Source organism: Sciurus vulgaris (genome assembly GCF_902686455.1).
Source record: "Sciurus vulgaris genome assembly, chromosome: X".
Taxonomy (NCBI): Eukaryota; Metazoa; Chordata; class Mammalia; order Rodentia; family Sciuridae; genus Sciurus; species Sciurus vulgaris.
This window is the reverse complement of record NC_136471.1, coordinates 47,579,087-47,599,050: the sequence shown is the minus strand read 5'-3', so window position 1 is coordinate 47,599,050 and position 19,964 is coordinate 47,579,087. Positions and strand designations below refer to the sequence as shown.

At 39.8% G+C, this 19,964-nt stretch overlaps 1 protein-coding gene and 1 pseudogene across 2 annotated transcripts; both read right to left on the bottom strand.

The window, feature by feature from the left end:
- Positions 1-257: 257 nt before the first annotated feature.
- LOC306651845 lies at positions 258-3,315 on the bottom strand (annotated as a pseudogene). Its single transcript, XR_013766782.1, has 3 exons — positions 3,190-3,315; positions 1,832-1,897; positions 258-1,153 (listed from the first exon to the last, which is right to left on the bottom strand). The product of XR_013766782.1 is annotated as an uncharacterized misc_RNA (transcript).
- A 12,908-nt stretch (positions 3,316-16,223) lies between these two features.
- Positions 16,224-19,306, bottom strand: LOC306651914 (protein BEX1). Its single transcript, XM_079124875.1, has 3 exons — positions 19,129-19,306; positions 18,688-18,768; positions 16,224-18,320 (listed from the first exon to the last, which is right to left on the bottom strand). Exon 3 carries the CDS (start codon positions 18,313-18,315, stop codon positions 17,929-17,931), a length of 387 nt encoding a protein of 128 aa, XP_078981001.1. The 5' UTR covers positions 18,316-18,320; positions 18,688-18,768; positions 19,129-19,306; the 3' UTR covers positions 16,224-17,928.
- Positions 19,307-19,964: the final 658 nt, after the last annotated feature.

Sequence of the window (19,964 nt, the reverse complement as noted above, 5' to 3'; positions counted from 1 at the left end):
ACAATTTGAGTGTCTTCCTACCTTCATAAACTCAACAAATAATTATTTTAATTGTCTAATGTACATTGGTTTCCTATTGTTTATATTTTAGCGTTTACTTCATGACAAAAACAACATTTTTTTAGTGAAAAAAATATAGATGAGGAAAAAAATCCCACCACACAGAGAAAATCATTATTTTTCTTTCGTCTACTCAGTTTTATAGTTTCCCCTGTGCATGGATATATTATGTAACAATATATATTCTTTCAAAAATTACCTGATACTGCATATGTGGTTCTGAAAAACTGGTTTTTATTGTTGTCTTACAATAAACCATGAACATCTCTTCCATGCACATGGGTGAAAATCCTCTACTAAAAGACAGCACTATAGTTAGGTCAAAAGTCTGCTGGTAACAAGAGTGACACCTAAAGGTAAGTATCAGCATAAGGTTAAAGCACATAGCCCGGCAAATGCCTGCCAGGGAAAGCAGGGCTGGCAATAATCCCATCAGAGAAATTGTAATTAAAGGCCAAAGAATTAGACATATGGAACATCTTCTAAGTCCTTCTGGCCCCTACCTCCGCCCCTCACTCCCCTGACACCCCTTTGGCCCCTTGGGGCGAACGCATCCTGAGCATCTCTTTGCATCCAGTGAAAACTACCCATTTTCTGTTGTTTTTTCCTTAGCTCTTCCTGAGCCCTTGACACATCTGCACATTCTCTCATCATCTCCTCACTGCTCAGATGCCTGTCCTGTAAGTCCTCCTGAGAGTCCTTGGGGGAATCGTCGGTGCCCCTGTCCGTTTTTCTTTTTGCTTTCCGGGGCACATAATCTTCAGCGGGGCGCTTTTCGGCGGCCCGAGGCTCGCTGGCTGGCTTTGCCTGGGATTCTGGCTTGCCCTCACCTGGTGGCTTGCTCTGACCTTCCGACTTGCCCTGCTTTTCTGCCTTGCCCCCATCTTTCGGTTGTCCCTGCTCATCTGGCTCTCCCTCATCCTCTAGCTTGCCCTCCCTTGCTGGCTTCCCCTCCTCGTCTGGCTTCTCTTCTTCATCTGACTTTCCTTCATCTTCTGTACTCCCTTCATCTTCTGTCTTTCCCTCATTCTCAGGTTTTCCTTCATTTTCTTTGTAGAATTTTTCCATGTTGAGATGTTCTCTTTTTCCTGTCCTAGGACAAAGAGGAGACACTGAATACTGAGGGCCTAGTGAATGAAATACAGTCCTGATAGTACTTACCTTTCTTGAGGTAGGTATCTCCTGACCCTATCCCACCTTCCAGGTGCACTCCCACCCTTACTTTCCATCCTTTCCTTCCCACTTTATATATGTTCACATGAATCAACCTTGCAGAAATTTCTACAAGTGTTTCTTCCTGCAGACAAGGCAGGAGGAGATAAAATGAGAAATGTGGAGAAGAAACTTGATAGTAATATTTGCTCTGGCCTTGGCTATGCCCATGCCAGTTTTAACTGGGGACTCCCAAACTACACAGACTGGAAGGAATCCTGGGCAGTTTTCTCCTCCCACATGCTCCCCTCACCTGTAAGATTCTAAAAACTACAGACAGAACAATGGCCAGTTATCAGATTGTGGGACTATTCTTATATCCCAAAGGGACATTACAAATGCCACAACCTCCTTTCTCTTAATTCCTTATTCTTCCCTCTGTCCTCACCAGGCATAAAGTATCATATTCCCTTAGGGTCTTGACAAAGGTCATGTATCCTGAAACTGCACTACAGAGGATTGGAGGAAGGGTGACAGGTAGTGGCCTTCCCAACTTGTGCTCTGGCTTAAGGAACTCTTATTCCCAGGGGTCCCAGGGCAGTTACTTTCCCCCACTGACCTGCAGTCTCCACAGGTCTTTTCTCCTCTTTTCTTTGTTGCTGTCCACAATCACAGACCTGAAGACCTGTAGAGAGACAGGAGACATATGGTGAATGAAGGATTGAGAGAGTGAATGGCAACTGGGACACAGATTTTTTTCAAACTATTTGTCAAATCTTATCCAACTCTTATCACCCTCTACCTTTCCCCTTGCTTTCTCAGATTCTCCTTCTATAGTATTCCCCTAAGACTCTCACTTATCTATTACTTGGCAATGGGAACAATTATTTATGAAGTATTTCAATGTTACTGAATCCCCCCCAAAAGTCCTATGTCACCTTTTCTTATGCTCAAATGAATGGGGTTCAGGACATGATGTTCTGAAGGAGGATCCTACTGCACTCAGGTTTCTGCATTCCAAACACTCCATTTCCCTATCTGCACCCAGATATCACAAAGCTCACCACTTCCCTGAAAATGGAGATTACAGGAGCCTGAGCAGAAATGACCACAGCCCTCCTGTCACCCCCTTCCTCCCCACATACACATTAACACCACATTTTCCTGCAATGAAAGAGACAAGTCATTTCCAAACTCAGTAGAATTTTTGTTCTATATTACCTCCTGGCAATCATCCCTAGTTCAAAAGCCACTCCTCCTCAATAGTGTGTTAGATCTCCAACCAAACCTCTGTTCTTCCCCTCTGCAGCACCTCCTCTCCCCCACCACTGACATATCCCCCTAACCCTGGCCCCTTTGGCCCATCATTTCTGGCTCCAAAATGGATGGAGGGTGGAGAAGACACAGGAACAACTTAGGACTGAACGGGTTGCAGGGTCCACCCTCCACGTCCTGGGGTGACAGCCTGTGCCCTCCTCCCACCACCTTGCAGGGAATAGGCCATTTCCTCGCGGTGTTCTCCATGGCCTTCCATCAGATACAGATCAATCACCTGCTTCCTGGGAGATCCTACCTGGGACCCATTCTCTACCCCTGAGCCCTCTGGAGCTCACCATCACCAAACCCTCCATTTCTTGCACCAAATGGGTGGGCATCTGGAAAGGAGTAGAGAGAATACAATCCTGGATCCGTGCAGGATTTTGCCTTCTGTCATCCCTACCCCAGGGGTCCACAGGCAGCGATGGATTTGTAGTTATCCTGGGAATATGACTCCTTCTCACATTTCCTTTCTGTCAGAAGCCCAGATTTCTCCAGAGAAATAAGATGCTACCCAGATCTATTCCCCAACACTCACACAATTTTCTGCGCCAAAATGAATGGGGGTGGAAAAGGGGCAATGCATGGAAAGCGGAAGCGATCCTCTGTAGCCTCTGTCCCTTACCATCCCCACCTCAGCGACCCCCGGCTTGTACCGACCTGCAGGTCTATAGGGCAGTTGCCCACCTCTGTCCCTTAATCTGAAGTCTGCCTTCTTCCGCGGCAATAGGGAGCTGGTACCTGGAGGAGAGGGACTTCTGCACACGTCGGCTCCTGATCACGTGAGAAAAACGTCATCAGTGGGCTCGGGTCCCTAGTTTTCCTCCCACCAACAGAAAGTGCGTCAGGAGCCAGCCCGCTTCTTCCCTTCACAACCACCCCCGCCCCCGCCCCCTCTCTCCTAAATCCCACTGCGTGAAGTCCCGTCATTCATTTTGGTTTTTGCTAAACCCGAAGGTCAAATGTGGTACCTTCACTCTCTGTTGTGTATTTATTCTTCTGTGGTTATCAGACAGGGGTGCAGGTTCTTTTAGAACTACTGACCATTAATGCCTCTGCGAGAAATTTCTTGTCATTCTCCTTTTATCCCAATGCACCTAGTCCCTCTATCTACTTCTTCACTCAGTCACTGATGTTCATTCTGTCTGTGGTTCAGACCTTCATATAACGGGTATGGGATGGATCATCAAGTAGGGAAGCAAGTAGTCGAGATAGAGATTTGAATTTTCTTTGAAAAATTTTTGCTTGGTTTTATTTCATTGACGCCCCGAGCATAAGTTTTTCTTACAAATACAACATTAAACCTTTTCATTTGGAAGCATGCTAGGCAAAGACCTATGAGCTATACCCCCAGCTGTCATGTTGCATTTTTTTAAAAAGTTATTTAATATTCCCAATTAAATACTGGGTTCCAGGTAGACTTACCAGAATCTGATGGTTGACACAATGTCGCTTTTGAAAATTTAGGCCAGGGCCATTTCATTATCAGAGGTTTAGCTTTGCACAAAGGAAAGAAGTGTGGGAGGGAAGTAGACAAGTATGTGGGGCATACAGAAAGATAGCTTCATGCTCCCAGAACTATCAAGAGCAGGGAAGATGCTGTCCCCTTACCACTGCCCACTTTCCAGAACCTCCCCCTGCTTTTAGACACCTGACTCTATTGGTCACTTAAAAAATACACATGGGGAGGTAACCAAGGTGGTGACCTGAGCAAATGCCTTTGACTCTTCCCCTCCCGCCCCCAAACTCCCACAGATACAACTCAGGCACAGGAGAGAGGAGAGCACTATTCTACTGTGAAAACCGGAACAAATCCCTTATAAATCTCAGCAGCTAAGTATTTTCATGAAGCTTAGAAAAGTCATTGCCGAAGGGAGAGCCCACCAGACCTGCCTGGTCTTGTTACCAATTTTTGTTCCCAAACGCTGTGTCTTTTCCCCAGTTCTCAGAATTGTGGAACCACTAACAAGAGTGAGCAAGATTGGTTACGTATAGAAGTAGGAGAGAAACTCGCAAAGCAACTTTCCACCCCTTGAGGATGGGAAGTTGTAGATATAGGATAAAATAAATGAAGGGATGGGATAGGCTAATAATGTGAAGAATACTTATTTGTTTTATTATAGTGAAGTTTGAGGATGACTGGAGATCACTCTGGCAGCCAACTGAGATCTAACAAGCTTTAGCAAGTTCACCTGAAGATTTCACGCATCCTCTCCTTAAAGACAATCAAGATTAGTTTGGGGTAGAAATTCAGCTATGTCACTTAGGCAGTACAAGATTAGGGCAGGGTAACAGACTCTGACTTTATTCACAGTGCACTGGTGGAAGCCTCCCTAGACTGGTCCGCTGTTTCCTACCTGACTTAGAAGCTGCAGCCTGCTGTGTCTCTCAACTCTGGTATCTTTACATCCAAGACACCCAGGAGAAACCTCGCCTTACTGCAGAGATCATGCCACCAGTCCATACTCATCCTAGTGATCTCTCGGCTGGCATCTAAAGAATTCTAACATGCCCTGAACAACATGAAAACAAGCAAATGACATCTTTGCTATTGCATATAGGATGATTAACATCATAACAACTAGTTAAAAATATTGAAAGTACAGAACTAAATAATAAGGATTTAAGCAGAAATGAAGTACGGAATGGAAAGCATCTAACTGATAAATTCAAATCCTGAATTTTTAAAAATTAACAAAATAAATCACTATCTCTCAAGCAAAAAAGAAAAAGGCACAAATGAGAATATCAGGACAAAAATGACCTTTGAAATAGAAGAAAATTTTTGATAAGACATTACTTCGCAGGCCTCTATACAATTAAGTATGTTAACCAGGATGATATAGTGAATTTCCCAAATATCACTGCTTTCCACAATTGGCTCAGTAGTAAAGAAAGCCTAAATGTACTCGTGTCCATTGTAAAAGAAAATAGAGAAAATTAATGAGGAACAAATCTACAAAACAGCATCAGGCACACCTGGAGTCATGGGGGAATCCTGTATCTCACAGTTTTAAAGACCAATAATCTTAGTATTACATAAAATAGAAAAAGATAAGAGATGGAAGGAGAATTCTGAATCATTTTACAAAACAGATTTAACATTGACACCTAAACCTAATAAAGAGAGTAAAGGAAATTGCAATCTAATCCCAAAAATAAATATGTAATAAACAACAAATAAAACAAATAGAATCCAATACCAAGTTAGTATTAGTATATAAAATATTATTTGTTTGAATTTAATTCATTCATTTGAATGCTTTTGATTTTATTGATATAACTGTTGCAGATGTTGAATTTTCCTATGATCATTGCTGTATGTGTTGTACTACAGATTTGAATTTGTAATATTTTCCTTACCATTTTTCAGGGGTTTTTTTAGTTTGCATATTCCCTTTTGTATAAAAATCATTTAATAAAAGTTTTAATTTCCAAGGGGAGAAAAGGAATTCTGACATGCGAACCTTACTGATTGCCCTAGACCAGGTGTTCTCAACTGAAGAAGACTGTGAATGGCTCAAAATAGTGTGAAGTGTTTGCCTATGTTTAGAAAATAGTGGAGTATATGCACATGTGTGGGAAGAAGATCTGTACCCTAGGAACATAAGGAAAGCTCACAAATAAGCAAGTTGATATAATGAAGAGGTACTAGCTATGAAACAGAGAAAAGACAGAAAGGAGAAGTTGCTATTTGGGAATGAGATGGGAAGGGAGAGAGACAAACAGTAGCTGAAACTTGTTAAAAGGAGCTTGCTTACTCCTTGAGTTCAAGCAATATTAGCCTATGAATCCCCTGAAATTATCTATGAATATATGTGTGGAGGGATGATAGGGGAAGGACAGTATATGCAAATTTTATTTGATGTCTACATTTGGCAAAAATAGGGTCCATTTCTCTCATTAGATGTTCAAAGGGGTATATAATTTGTAAAAGATGAAGACCTCTGGCCTAGAGAATATACTTTCATATACATATTTTTTTAAAAAACAGGACTATATTCATTCTCCTTTATATGGGAAATTTCTATAACATAAAATTAACCATTTAAAAATGTTCAGTTCAGCTGCATGTAGTGCATTGAAAATCATGTGAAACCACTACTACTTATTTCCAAAACATTTCCATCTACCCAGAAACAGATCCTATACCCATTAAACAGTCATTCTTATTTCCTGATCCTCTTGGTCCCCTGCAATAACTAATCTGCTTTTTGTCTCCATGGATTTACTTATTCTGGATATTTTATATAAATTGATCTATTCAATGGGTGATATTTTGTGTCTGACTTCTTTTATTCTACATAATATTTTCAAGGTTCATCCACATGGTAGCCTGTACAATTCTTTATTCCTTTTATGCACTAATAATATATCATTGGATATACATACCACATTTTATTTATCCATTCACATGTTAATGGATATTTGGGTTATTCCTAACTTGATTGTCATGAATAATGCTTCCATAAATATTCATGTATAAGATTTGTGTGGGTGTATGATTTTATTTCTCTTGGGTATAAAGCTAGGAGTGCTTACATTTTTGAGGAACCACCAAACAGTTATCCACAGCAGCTGCAGTAATTTGCATTTGTACCAGCAATGTATAATTGGTTTCAATTTTACCATATCTTTACCATTTTAATTTCCATTTTTTAATATTTATCATCCTACTGGGTGAAAAGTGGTTTTGATTTGCATTTCCCTAACCAATAATGATGTTGAGCATACTTTTCATGTGCTTGTTGGATAGTTGTATAACTTCCTTGAAAAAATATCTCTTCGAGTCCTTTGTCCATTTTTAAAATTGGTTTTTTGCCTTTTCATTGTTGAATTGAAAGAGTTCTTTGTACATTTGGGATACATAACCCTTATCAGATATATTAGTTTCAAATATTTCTTCCTATTCTGTAGAATGTTTTTTCACTTTCTTGATAATGCACTTCAATACATGAAAATTTTGTTTTTAATTTTTGAGAAGCTGAATGTAGCTGTTTTTCTCTTGTTCTGCTTTTGATGTCATTTCTAAGAGTTTATCACCAAATCCAAGATCTTGAAGATTTACTCCTCTGTTTTCTTCTAAGAGGTCTTTGGCCCATTTTGAGTTAATTATTGTATACAGTGTGACCAAGAAGTGTTTTTTTAATGTATATTTTTAGTTGTAGGTGGACACAATATTTTTATTTTATTTATTATTTTTATTGGTGCTGAGGATCGAACCCAATGCCTCACACTGAGCAACAACCCCAGCCCCCAAGGAGTGTTTTTTAAAGATTGTAAGATTCTGGCAGGACACAACATACTTTCATGTGGAAAGATACATCAGGACTTTTTGTTACTTACAGCTTCAAACAAGAGAAGGGTGCCAGACAGGACTACCACAGGAGTTACGGCTGAATAACAGTTGGAGTTGTAAAGAATAACTTACATATGGCATGTGGTGGGTATTCAGCTAGGTTTTAGTGCCTCCCTATGGACTGACTAATTTGAATAATTTCTCAGGCTTCAGGGCATAGAGTCTGTCCCTAGCTGTCTAGTGTCTGGGTCCTAGGCAATTAGGGCTGGTTCATAATGGCCAAGAGGGTGAAAACTGGATAAGGGAAGAAGTTTGGAGTATGGAGTTAATCAGCTTCCCAAGAAGAACTGACAGGCCTCTAGCCAGGGTCTCAAAATTGCAGTAAGAATTAATATAGAAATATATTACAATTATTCCCTTAATGTTTTTACATCATTTTAAGTCTAGTTACTTGGGGTATTAAGTACACTTTAAAAAGTATTGGAACTATTTTTTATGAGAGTAAAAAGAAGGAAAGCAAGTAAAAGTATGAGGAGTCCTTGGAGGTCAGTTATAACCAATTTTCCTACTTATGTAACAGCCAGAAAATAGATTTGAAATTTTCAGCATTTCTAATACTATCTGGTGGAATTATAAAGTGTGTTATCAATATGAATTGTTTATATTTTGTGGTGATCAATTCTTGGTGGATTTGTTGGGTCAAGGTGACAGGTCCAAAAATTATATTGTTGGAAGGAATGAACTGATAGTTAAATAGATGCAAATTTTTAAGGTATTTGTTTATAAGCAAACAAAAGATAATAGTTGTGGTGGTCATGGTTGTATATGTAAGGCAGGAAGAAACTGGTAGAAAGCTGAAGGGGAGGGAGTAAGGCAAAGTGCTGGGGAATAGGAAGTCTCTTCCCAGGCAGTCAAGAATTGAAGAGTCAGTGGTCTCCTGAGGGAAAAAAGAAGCAATGTTCTCTTTTAGTTTTCATGGTAATGCCAACAGTATTAACCTCTTCTGGATCTCCCTTCAGGCATAGGAGTATGGAATTGAATACTATACATCATTGGCTAATTAAGCAATGAACTCAGGAAACAATAGAATGTCTAATATCAAAAAGAAAAGAAAAGCAATAAATTTCTTGTGTCGTTTGTCAGTGTTTTAGGAAAAGTAGGATATGGGCATTAATGGGGTGGTAATCTCAGCCCAATTGGGTGGGAGGCCAACCTAAAAGCTCCCAAAAGTCTCAGGTTTTTCCCAGAAGGATTGAGAGAGATTCTGCTGCAAATAGGTTTTAAATAGTATATTCATATATTTGGGGGCATGCTGTTAATGTGGTTTCATGTTTTTTATTAATCGAAATATTCGTGGGGCCAGTCATGGTGGCACATGGCTGTAATGTCAGAAACTCAGGAGGTTAAGGCAGAAGGATGGCAAAGTTTGAGTCCAGCTTCAGCAACTTAGAAAGACCCTAAGCAATTGAGCAAGGCCCTATCTCAAAATAATTAATTAATTAATTAATTAATTAAAAAGGTCTGGGGCTATGACTCAGTGGTTAAGTGCCCCTGGGTTCAATCCCCAGTATCAGAAATTAAATAAGGTTAAAGTTGGAACTTTAATATTAGCCTCTAGTCAAGTCTTAAAGTGTAGCCAGTGACTTTGGACCCCTTGCCTCAGATGTCAGTTTGATTAGCTTTGACAAAAAAATGAGGTGTTGTGGCTGTAGTTTGTGTATTAGCCAATCTTCATGGCATGTAAACTCCAGTTTTTGCCGTATTTGGTCAAAACAATGGCTTATTTTAGGGTTTTGGCCTCAAGATTTCAAGCCAGTAAAAACACATAGACCAATAGTAACAAAATCAATATCCAACAGAATTGTAAGCAGTTACACTTGTGTGCAGTTACACTTTTGTTTCTTGAGGTTGATTCCCCCCAGCGTGCATTATTTTCAAGGAGGGTGCTATAGTTTGGATGTTAAACATCTTCCAAAGCTTCATACAAAAAGGTTTGGGACTCAAGATAGGACTGTTTGGAGGAGGTATGGACCTTTTAGAGGCAAGGTCCTATGGTTATTGGAGGTGTACCCTCCAAAGTGATCATGAGACTCCAGGTAGTCCTCTCTCTCTCTCCCTCCCTCTCTCTCTCTCTCTCTCTCTCTCTCTCTCTCTCTCTCTCCCCCCCCCCCCACTTTCCCTCTCCCTCTCCCTCTCCCGCCTTGTAATGTGAGCATTCACTCTGACATGTACTTCTGCTAACCATCAGAGACCAAACCTATAGAACCCCCTGATATTGAATTTAAATGTGCAGACCAATGAGCCAAAATATACTTTTCTTTCCTTCATGTGTGGCCTATGTCAGTTATTTCTTTATAGTGATGGAAACCTGACTAAATGCAAAGGATTTGTTTGGTTTCATAATTATGAGATATGTTTTTGATTCCATTACCATCTTCAAATGTGATTTTTATTTACTAAGAGGAATTGTCTATCTCCCTTATTGGTAGTCTATAATAAGGACTATGGAGTGACCCTGCACAACTAATTTTAATCTTCTGGAGGGGAGCAGAGATAGAACTCAGAATAATTATCCACTCCTTATAAACAAAATATTGAGGATGGAATTTTGAGCTGGTAGAATTTCAGTCTCAAATGGATCTCAAATAAGATGGACAGGTACCTGACCCATGTTTAACAGATCTTAGAAGAGTATGTACCCTTGATCTGTCCTCTAGCACTACATGATGGGACAAGATTAAAAAGTCTATAAAGAAAAGGAGAGACAATATTAAAGGGTCTCATGTGTGATGATTGGTTATAAGCATGGAAGTAAAACAAACCTTTTTTGAATATAGGAAAGGGTGATGGGAAAGGTTTTTGTAATATTAGTGTAAGGTGTGGGTTGAAGAAAGATCCTTGAATTAAGAGAGATTAAGCCTTAGGACAATATAGAGACCCATTCAGAGGTCCAGAAGGTTAAAAGGAGTTGTTCTAGGAAATCATTATGTCTTTCAGATACCTGGGTCCCATTGAATAGTTAAAAGTTCTATTATAAGCTTTTTCTAAGAGTCCAGCATTATACATTTTGTGAAGTGAAATATGTGCCTTGGTTACTATTAGTAATGTCCAGAACTCCAAAGAGAATGAAGAGTGTCCTGATGAGACTGGTATTATGACCTTAGTATATGTAGGCATGTGATCATGATTTATATATTGGTTATCTGTGAGGCTAGAGATTTCTGTACCTTAGATGGGGACAGTCTTATACTCAAGAATTTGTAAAAAAACCAAAAAATCCATGTAGGCCATTTGTTATCCAGGGCATTCAGTGCTATGATAACTTCCTAATGTTTGGTCAATTGTGCTGACTCTTGTTGCCTACTCTTTATCAGGCACATCCTGGTTACTGAATGGAAAGCAAAAATATTCCACTGAGTTCCACAACTTATAATGGTGGCAGTGCCCTTCTTGCATTCTATGAGTTCCCATTGACTTTCACTTAGTTAAACCCTATGGGCCCTCCAGGTGTCTAAGGGTTCTGGAGAAGGGTGACATCCTCTAGCACCATGATATCTAGCAAAGGACTAAGGACTGGGGATGCCATCCCCTTCTGCAGGTGGGTTATGCCAGGGTGTCCATGTTTGGCTTCATTCTATCAAGGAGGCCTTGGTAGATGTGCCAAGATTTTGGGTTCTTCTTCCGTTATCCAGGGTATACTGGGCAACTAGATACACAAAGAAACAGGCTCAAAGTCTATGAGAGGCTTTATTTCCAGGACAGCCCAGAATGTGTCCAGAAATTTTAGCTTTAATGGTATATAGGATGGATCCTATAAGAGATGTTTATCACATTAAAAGTCCACAGGCAACTTATGGCCACCATAGGTGGTTCAGAGCTATCAGGAGGCATGAAAGGAAATTGCTAAGATCTTTACAGTGAAGGAGTCTCTGAGGGCACTAACAAGAGTGCCTGTTGCTTTTAATTTGGACATATTTTAGAACCTTTTGTTGGAGAATACACCCATTTAAAATGAGCTGATTTGTAGAAAAAGCATCAGTGAGATTAAGTGAAATTTGTAAATGAGGAATATTTTCCTTCCAGAATCCAAAAAGCATGAATAGATAAAAGTTTTTGTTGTTAATGAACGTGTCAAATGAATTTCCTTGGAGAAAGATGTTATCAATGTAATACCATACTTCTATAACTGGAGAAAGGTGGTTGCATTTAATAACTTAACTGTAAAGATTGCTATGACAGAGTTGTTAAGTACCTCATGGGAAATCTAATAAAATGTTTATTGCATTTCTTGAAATTGAAGGCAAACTGTAGCTGAAAGGCCATTAAAGTAGTTGCTGAATCGATATACTAGTGAAAACTATAATGGCAAACTATTTACCAGTGGCTGGGAATTTATAGATAGTAGTTTTAATAATATTGGGTATTGAATATAGGGGCATTAAAGGATGGAACCACAGCATCAAGGTTGTAGTAATCTATACTAAGTTGTCATTCATTTTTTATTTAGGTTTAAGAAGAGGTAAAACTGGGGTGCAAATAGAGAAGCAATGGAGATAATTACCCCATTCGTTAATTAGGTATTATAAGTTTTAATCCTTGAAGTCCCTGTTTTAATATACATTGGACTATCTTAGCTATATTTACTGGGGGGTCCATGGGTACCATTTTATAAAGCCAATTTGTAAGTGCCAAAGTTTTAATTTAATTTAACTTAGTTGTTGTGTCAGAGTATCTATGCCCACTATAGGATGGTTTAGAGCAATGGGTTCTATTACTATGAAAAATTTAGACAAGGCTATATGTTAAATTTTTCATTGTCTTATATTTAGATATTTTCATAAGATTTTAGGGAAATCATGTTTAAATTTAGGAAGATCCCCAGAAATAACTGTCCTTTGAACCCATGAAACTTTGCCAATTGACATTCTACCAAATATTAAAGATTCAAAATATATGTTGTAGGTGCAAACAGACACACACACACACACACACACACACACACACACACACATCCTTGTAGTTGCATATGAATTTTAGTATCGACATTTCTATTTTGATTTTGTTTCTTCTGTATTTCTATTTTTTCCTCCTTTCTATTTCTATTTTCTATTTATTTACTATTTCTGCAAATAAAGGTCATTTGGATTTTGATAGGGATTTCATTGAATTTGTAAAACAATTTGGATGATTTTGTAATCTTAATGATATTAAGTCTTCTGATTCACAAATATGGGATATATTTCATTGATTTAAGGTCTGTATTAGTCTGTATACCTGAGGCAGGCTAGCTTTATGAAGGAAAGATAGTAATTTATTTCACAGTTGTGGCAGTTCAGAAGCATGGCACCAGCATCAGCTCAGTTCTGGTTAGACTCTCATGACCAATGGTATTACAGTGGCAGGAGCATGTACAGGAGTAAGAGATCACAGTGCCAAACCGGAAGCCAAAAAGCACTTCAGGAGCTGTGCTTGCTCTTATAATAACTTGATTTTGCAAGAGCTCAAGTGTCCCATGAGAGCTGCTTCTGAGGGCAGTTCCCCCCAATGATCTAAGAACATCTCATTTGGTCCCATGCCTTAAAGGTTTCACATCATTTTGCCACAACAGCAGACCAGGGAACAGGCTTCCAACACTTGAAAACTTAGGGGACAAGCCACATCAAAATCATAGCATTATTTTAATCTTTTTCATAAGAATCTTTCATAATTTTCACTAAGTCATAGATCTACTTGACTAAACTGATTCCTAAGTATTTGATTCTTTTTGATATTTTTGTAAGCGAATGTGCTTTTTCATTCTTTTTTTTTTCAATATTGGTCTATAGAAACAACATTTTTGTGTGTGCTTATATTGTATCTTATAATTTTAGTGAATTCATAATTATTCATTCTCTTGTTGCAGGTATGTTCAGATCTTGAATACCTTTCTAATTGTTGTTTTATACATTTGTCTTTTCATATGGAGAAAAAAAGGGAGTTTTAAATCAAAATCGTGATAACACTGGTTTTTATATATGCCTGTCTTTTCATTTCAACCTGAAATACTTCCATTAGCATTTTATTGTTGTGTCCCTTCAGTGTTAGTGAAATCTGATTTTGCTTATCTGAAATGTCTTGACTTCTCCATCATTTTAAAATAATAGTTCTCCTAGATATATAATTTAGTTGACTGATTTTCTTTCAGCACTTAAAATATATCATCCTCCTGCCTTCTGACCTCTGAAGTTTGTATTGAGAAACAGACTGCTAATTTTATTGAGGAGGCCTTATGCGTGTTATCTTGCTTTTTTCTTGAAGTTTACAAGATTCTTTGACTTTTAAAAGTTTGATTGTCCAAGTGTTTATCTCTGCGTTTATCCCACATGGAGTTCATTGAATTTCTTGGATGTGTAGATTCATGTGTCGTAACAAATTTGGAAAGTTTTCACCTATTATTTCCTCAAATATTCCTTTGTTCCATTCTCTTCTTGTGGAAGTCATATCATGTTGGGATGTTTGGCATCTCAGAAGACTATTTGCCTCTTTATATTCTTTTTTTTCCCTTTTATTCTGCTGAGACTAGATAGTATCAACTCACCTGTCTTCAAGTTCATTGATTATTTCTTATGCCTCATCACAGTCGGGAAAAACATTTAGTCTTTATACACTTATGTATATTTCTAAAGATGTATTTTTTGTCAGGGTATATATTTACCTATACTTGGTTGTTAAGTATTTTAACCACTTATGGATTTGGAATTTTAGCAAATGTTTTTTACCGTCCATAGAGATGATAACATGCTTTTTATTTTTCACTGTGTTAATGTAGTTAGTTACATTTTCTTCAAATATTAACCCTACTTTGGCTCCCTGTGATACAACTTGTTTGGTCATAATGTCTTATATTTTTATATATTATTGAATTTGATTCTACTAATATTTTTTGATTTGGGGATCTTTTAAAATATTTTGTTAATGCATTGTAGTTATACATAATAGTGGAGATAATTTTGAATATTCATAAACGCATTTACTAATTTTGTGGGGGTGTACAAGGGATTGAACTCAGGGGCACTCATGATCACTGAGCCACATCCCCAGCACTATTTTGTATTTTTATTTAGAGACAGGGTCTCACTGAGTTGCTTAGCATCTCACTTTTGCTGGCTTTGAACTCATGATCTTCCTGCCTCAGCCTCCAGAGTCTCTGTGACTAATTACAGGAGTGTGCCTCTGCACCTGTCAGGTTTCTTCTTTTCCAATGTATATTATTAAGTTCTATGAATTTCCTTCTATGTGCTTCTTTTACCATATCCCATAAATTATACTATGTTGAGTTTTCATTTTCATGCAATTCAAACTATCTTCCAATTTCTCTTTATTATTCTTGTTCACTCTCTTCTCTTTCTCTCTCCCCTCCCTCACTTCCTCCCTGTGTTCTGGATTTTGAACCCAGAGACTTACACATGCTAGGCAAGTGCTCTACAACTCATTGTACTTTCAGCTAATTTCTTTTTTTCATTTCATTTCTTTAAGCCTTGGGTTACATTTATGATATCTGTCCCTAATTTAAAATCTGGGGATTTTCCAGACATCTTTCTCTGATTGATTTCTTAGTTAATCCCACTGTGCTCAGAGAACACAGGTTTTATAATTTCAATCCTGTTACATTGCTGAGACTTATTTTATGGCTATGAATATGGGCTACCTGGCAAAATATTCCATGTGCAAAACAAATGTACCTACTACTATTGTTGGTTGCAAATTCTGCAACGTCAACTAGGTTAGGTAGTTTTGTGCTGTTATCGAATTATGTTGATTTTCTGTACACTCATTCCATCAGTTTTTTAGAGACACTTGAAATCTCTGAATTTATTTGGGGATTTGTCTATTTTTCCTTGAAGATCTATGAATTTTTGCTCCACGTATTTTGAAGCATTGTACTATACAAACGTTTAAGATTACTGTCTTGACAAATTCACCAGTTAATAAAATTATGTAATGACCCCATTTATTCTTGGTAATTTTTGCTCTATAATTTATTGTGCTGTGTATCAATATAGCCTTTTAAGTTTTCATTAGTGTTATTGATCTTTTCAATCCTTTTACTTGTAACCAATTCCTATCTTTGAAATAGGATTCTTATAGGCAGCATATAATTGTTACCCATTTATATTGAATTTGACAATCTTATTTATAATTGAGGTGTTTAGAACATTTACATTAACATAATTATTGGTATATTTGGGTTTATATCAGCCAACTTGTGATTTGTTTCCCTTTGTCTCACCTCTTCTTTTTCTTTTTCCCTGTAATATTTTGACTGAGTATTTTGTCACAGGAGAGTGGGGAGCTGAAGATCCAAACCTCAGATTTTGTGTTCCAATGAAAGAAAATTTAAATTCAGACACCAAAAGCCATGGAATAGTATTTTATTATAATTGAAAGTAAAGTAAGGCTCAAGCAAAAAAGCACTCTCAAGAGGTAGAGGGGGCTGTTTCCAAGCCAATGAGGTGTTTATCTCCTCCTTCATGTGCAGTGGGGGAGTTTTTGACCCTAGTCAGTCCACTCTGGAACTGTCCTTGAGGCCATCCTATTGGGGGAACTTCATCTACAAATCAATTCTATGTTGATGCAGGTGCTGGGCTCAATGACTGGAAAGACTTAATCTTAGTGCATCTGTGCCCTTAATGAAATTTCCCTTCTGAAATACATTGAGAAAACTATGGCCATAAATCCTAACTAAACAATGAACTCAATAAACCCTGACAGGAGTTAATCCCATTGATCTTGCATTCTTGAAGTATTTCTTAATAAACTCCCTTTGTTTCCACTTGTTGACTCTTAGGGCTGGTACACCTGTTATTGTATTACAAGTTACTTGATTGTTCATTAAAGGCAATTTCAAAGAACCATGTGACACTGCTTTGTTATTGGTTCACATTTCACTTCTCATTGCTGCTAACATTTGGGTAACTCTATTTTATCTCATACATTCTTACTAGTTTTAACATTTTAGTGGTTGTTTTAAGGGTTATATTGTAACGTATCAGGATCTAACTTTGAATTGTACTAAATGTATAGACTACAAACCTTAGAATCTTGTACTTACATTTCCCTTCTTCTGGCCTTTGTGTTATTGACTTACATTTACTTCCACGTTATAAATCCTATAATATGCAGTAAGTTGTGGACAATCAAAAGGTGTGTGTTATTTACTCCCCCTTTCAGGTTTGCTCTACACTGTCTGACATTTAATGACTGTAAACTATTGTTTCATATATTTTGTCCAGATTCTTGATGCTTCAGTTAAAGAATATAGTTACTATTACTCCATTTTCATTGGAAGCATAAATGTGGCTTCATGTTTTAAATGTTTAATCATAAAGGCTTTGACTTCACTTTTAACTACAGTGCACCTTCTATGCCATGTGTCCCCCCCTTGTTCAAACTGCAGTACATTCTTTCCTCACATAGTAACCCTTACATTTATTGCCTGAATTTTTTCAATGAAAATTTGGAAAGCTCAAAAACTTATTACTTCATGTGGTCCATACAACAGCCACAGAAGATGATTATTATCTTCATACTACTGATAAATTACCTCTAAAGAGATGTCTCTCATTTAAATCACAAAATCCCAAAAGTGAGCTAAAATTGAGATTCCACAACCAGTGTTTAGTGTGCGCTCATACTACTTTTACAGGGTGATCAAACTGAATGAATGTCATGTATGCAAAAATGCGAAAATATGGTTAAAAATAAAAATCCCTTATAGTTCCAAGACAAAAAAAGCAACACTATTTACCTTATATATATATATATATATACATAAACTGTATCTATTCATAAGTAAGATTTTAAGTAAAAAAAAAATGCTTTTTAAAATTGCTTTATTAACTTCACAATATAATAATCAGCATCTTCCCATGCAATGTGTAAAACTACCCTGCTGACAGAAACTTACAAACTGGGTCAAACACGTAACGTTCAACTAGAAGCTGGTGCCAGGAGACCCACGAGATATAAGTAACATCAAAAGGATCACAATTAAAGTTCAACATATACGTAAGTTTAGGAAGCAGGGGTTTCTTTGTTCACTTCAAGGAAAACATCAGGATTCAGGGCATAAGGCAAAACTCATCATGATGGTCATGGTGGGGGGGGTCAGTGCTAACTGCACGCAGGCTATGACTCAACTGCCTTTCCCTCAGCTTTTCCATGAGCTGTCTCACCTCCTCCCCAAACCTTTCCATATTCTCTTCTCTCATCCTTGCCTGTGGCTCTCCAAGCCTGTGCATCAGGTCCCATCTATAGTGCAGGATGGGCTGCCTAACACGGAGCCGCCTACGATTTCCTCTAGGCACAAGGTATTCACCAGCTTCCAAAGGGAGGGCCAAGGGCTCCCCTTTATTAGCATCTTGCTCCTTTTCACCTTTGTCTTCATTTTCCTTATGGTTGTTTTCCACACTGAGATTTTTTAACAGTTGTTTCTCTTTGGACTCCATTACTCCTAGGAGACAAGAGACAGAGAAGGGAGTGAATTCGTGGTGGACTGATCAGCACCGAGGACAGAGGCCCTACTACGCACTTTGGAAAATGCAGAGGCCTGGATTGGAAAGGCCTTTTGTCAAGTTCGTTTTCCCACCTGAGAGCCCCGGGCGCCCTCTAGGGGGCCGGCCCCAGCCCCGCCCTCCCCCAAAGCCCACCATTTTCCCTGCAGATGCATCTCCTGGCCTCCGCAGGCACCAAAATGGAGGACAGAGATGCAGGGGAGGCGGAGTGGGGAAGACAGGGATGCAGAGGGGGCTTGGAGGTCGCAGCCGGCTCTGCACTCCTTCCTTCCTTCCTTCCCGCCCCCGCCCTGCCCCCTCACCGACCTGGGCCTATCCTCGCCGTCTCCTCCTGCTGCGCCCGATTCTCGCCACCAGGTGCGCCGCCGCGACTCTTGGTCCGCAGACCTGCAGACAGCCGAGGCGGGGGCGCAGGGGGCAGCTAGGGCCGAGAGCTCGGCGCCGCCCCCGGCCCCCTCCCCGCCGCGTCCCCAGTCCCCTCGCCGCGCCGCCCCGCCCCCGAGCGGACCACCATTTTCTGCACCAGACGACGGGGGCGGGGCAGGGGTGGGGAAAGCGGGGTTCTGGCGCAGACAGCTGTTGCCAGAGGGTCGGGGCCGTGCCCCCTGCGGGGCCCACCGCCTGGGGCCTCAGCCGGGCCAGGGACTGCGGCTCCCGTTGGCCGCGTCTCTGCCCAGAGGCAGCTGGACCCGCAGCACGCGGTGCGCTCCCTCGCTCCAGCCCCAGGGGCCTCCTCCGGCTCCTTACCTGCTCCCCCAGCGCCTCCGACTTGTGTGGGCCGCCCCCGGCCCGCTCGCCACAAGGGCCACCTGCGCCGCCACCGCCTGGAGGGAGGGAGCGAGCGAGCGAGCGAGCGAAGGCTGGATCTGGCGCTGGAGCTGGGCGCGCGGCGGGTCACGTGAGGCTCGGTCACCGCCAACGGCTCCGCCCGCGACCCACGCCCCAGCCTGCCGCCCAGAGTGGGCGGGGCTTGGCGGCAAGGCCACTGCTTTGCTCGGGGGCCTTTGGACGTCAGCTGCCTGGGCGCTGTTGCTGTGGCTTCTGTGTATTCCTAGGCTTTTCTCTGCCTGTCAGGAAAGCAGGAAAGGGCGGTATCTTTTCAGGGGGCTGTTGCCCATCCCTGCTTCTAGAACTGGGGAGTTGCCTGGCCCTCTCCTCTGTTTCTGGGATACACTTTCTTCCTCATGCTTTCTTCTCGACAGCACCAATGCTTTCTCCATTTTCCCTCCCCTGAGATGCTTAGTAGGGTTGCGTCAGAAAAAGAACCTGAGACAGTGAATACTTTTTATCATGTTTAATGCCTTTCTATATTGTTCCTTTTAGAGTAAACAACAAAAACACTTATTTGAAAAGGAAATAAGGCTGGGGTTGTAGCTCCTTGGTAGAGCACTTGCTTCACATGTGTGATGTACTGGATTCGATCCTCAGCACCACATTAAAAAAGAAACAAAATAAAATTATTGTGTCCATCTACAACTAAAAATATTTTTAAAAAGCAAATAATAGTTATTTTTATTTGAAAAACAGGATTAAAGTTAGGAAAAAATTTCCAACCATCTGTCTCTTCTGCTAAGTCATTATAT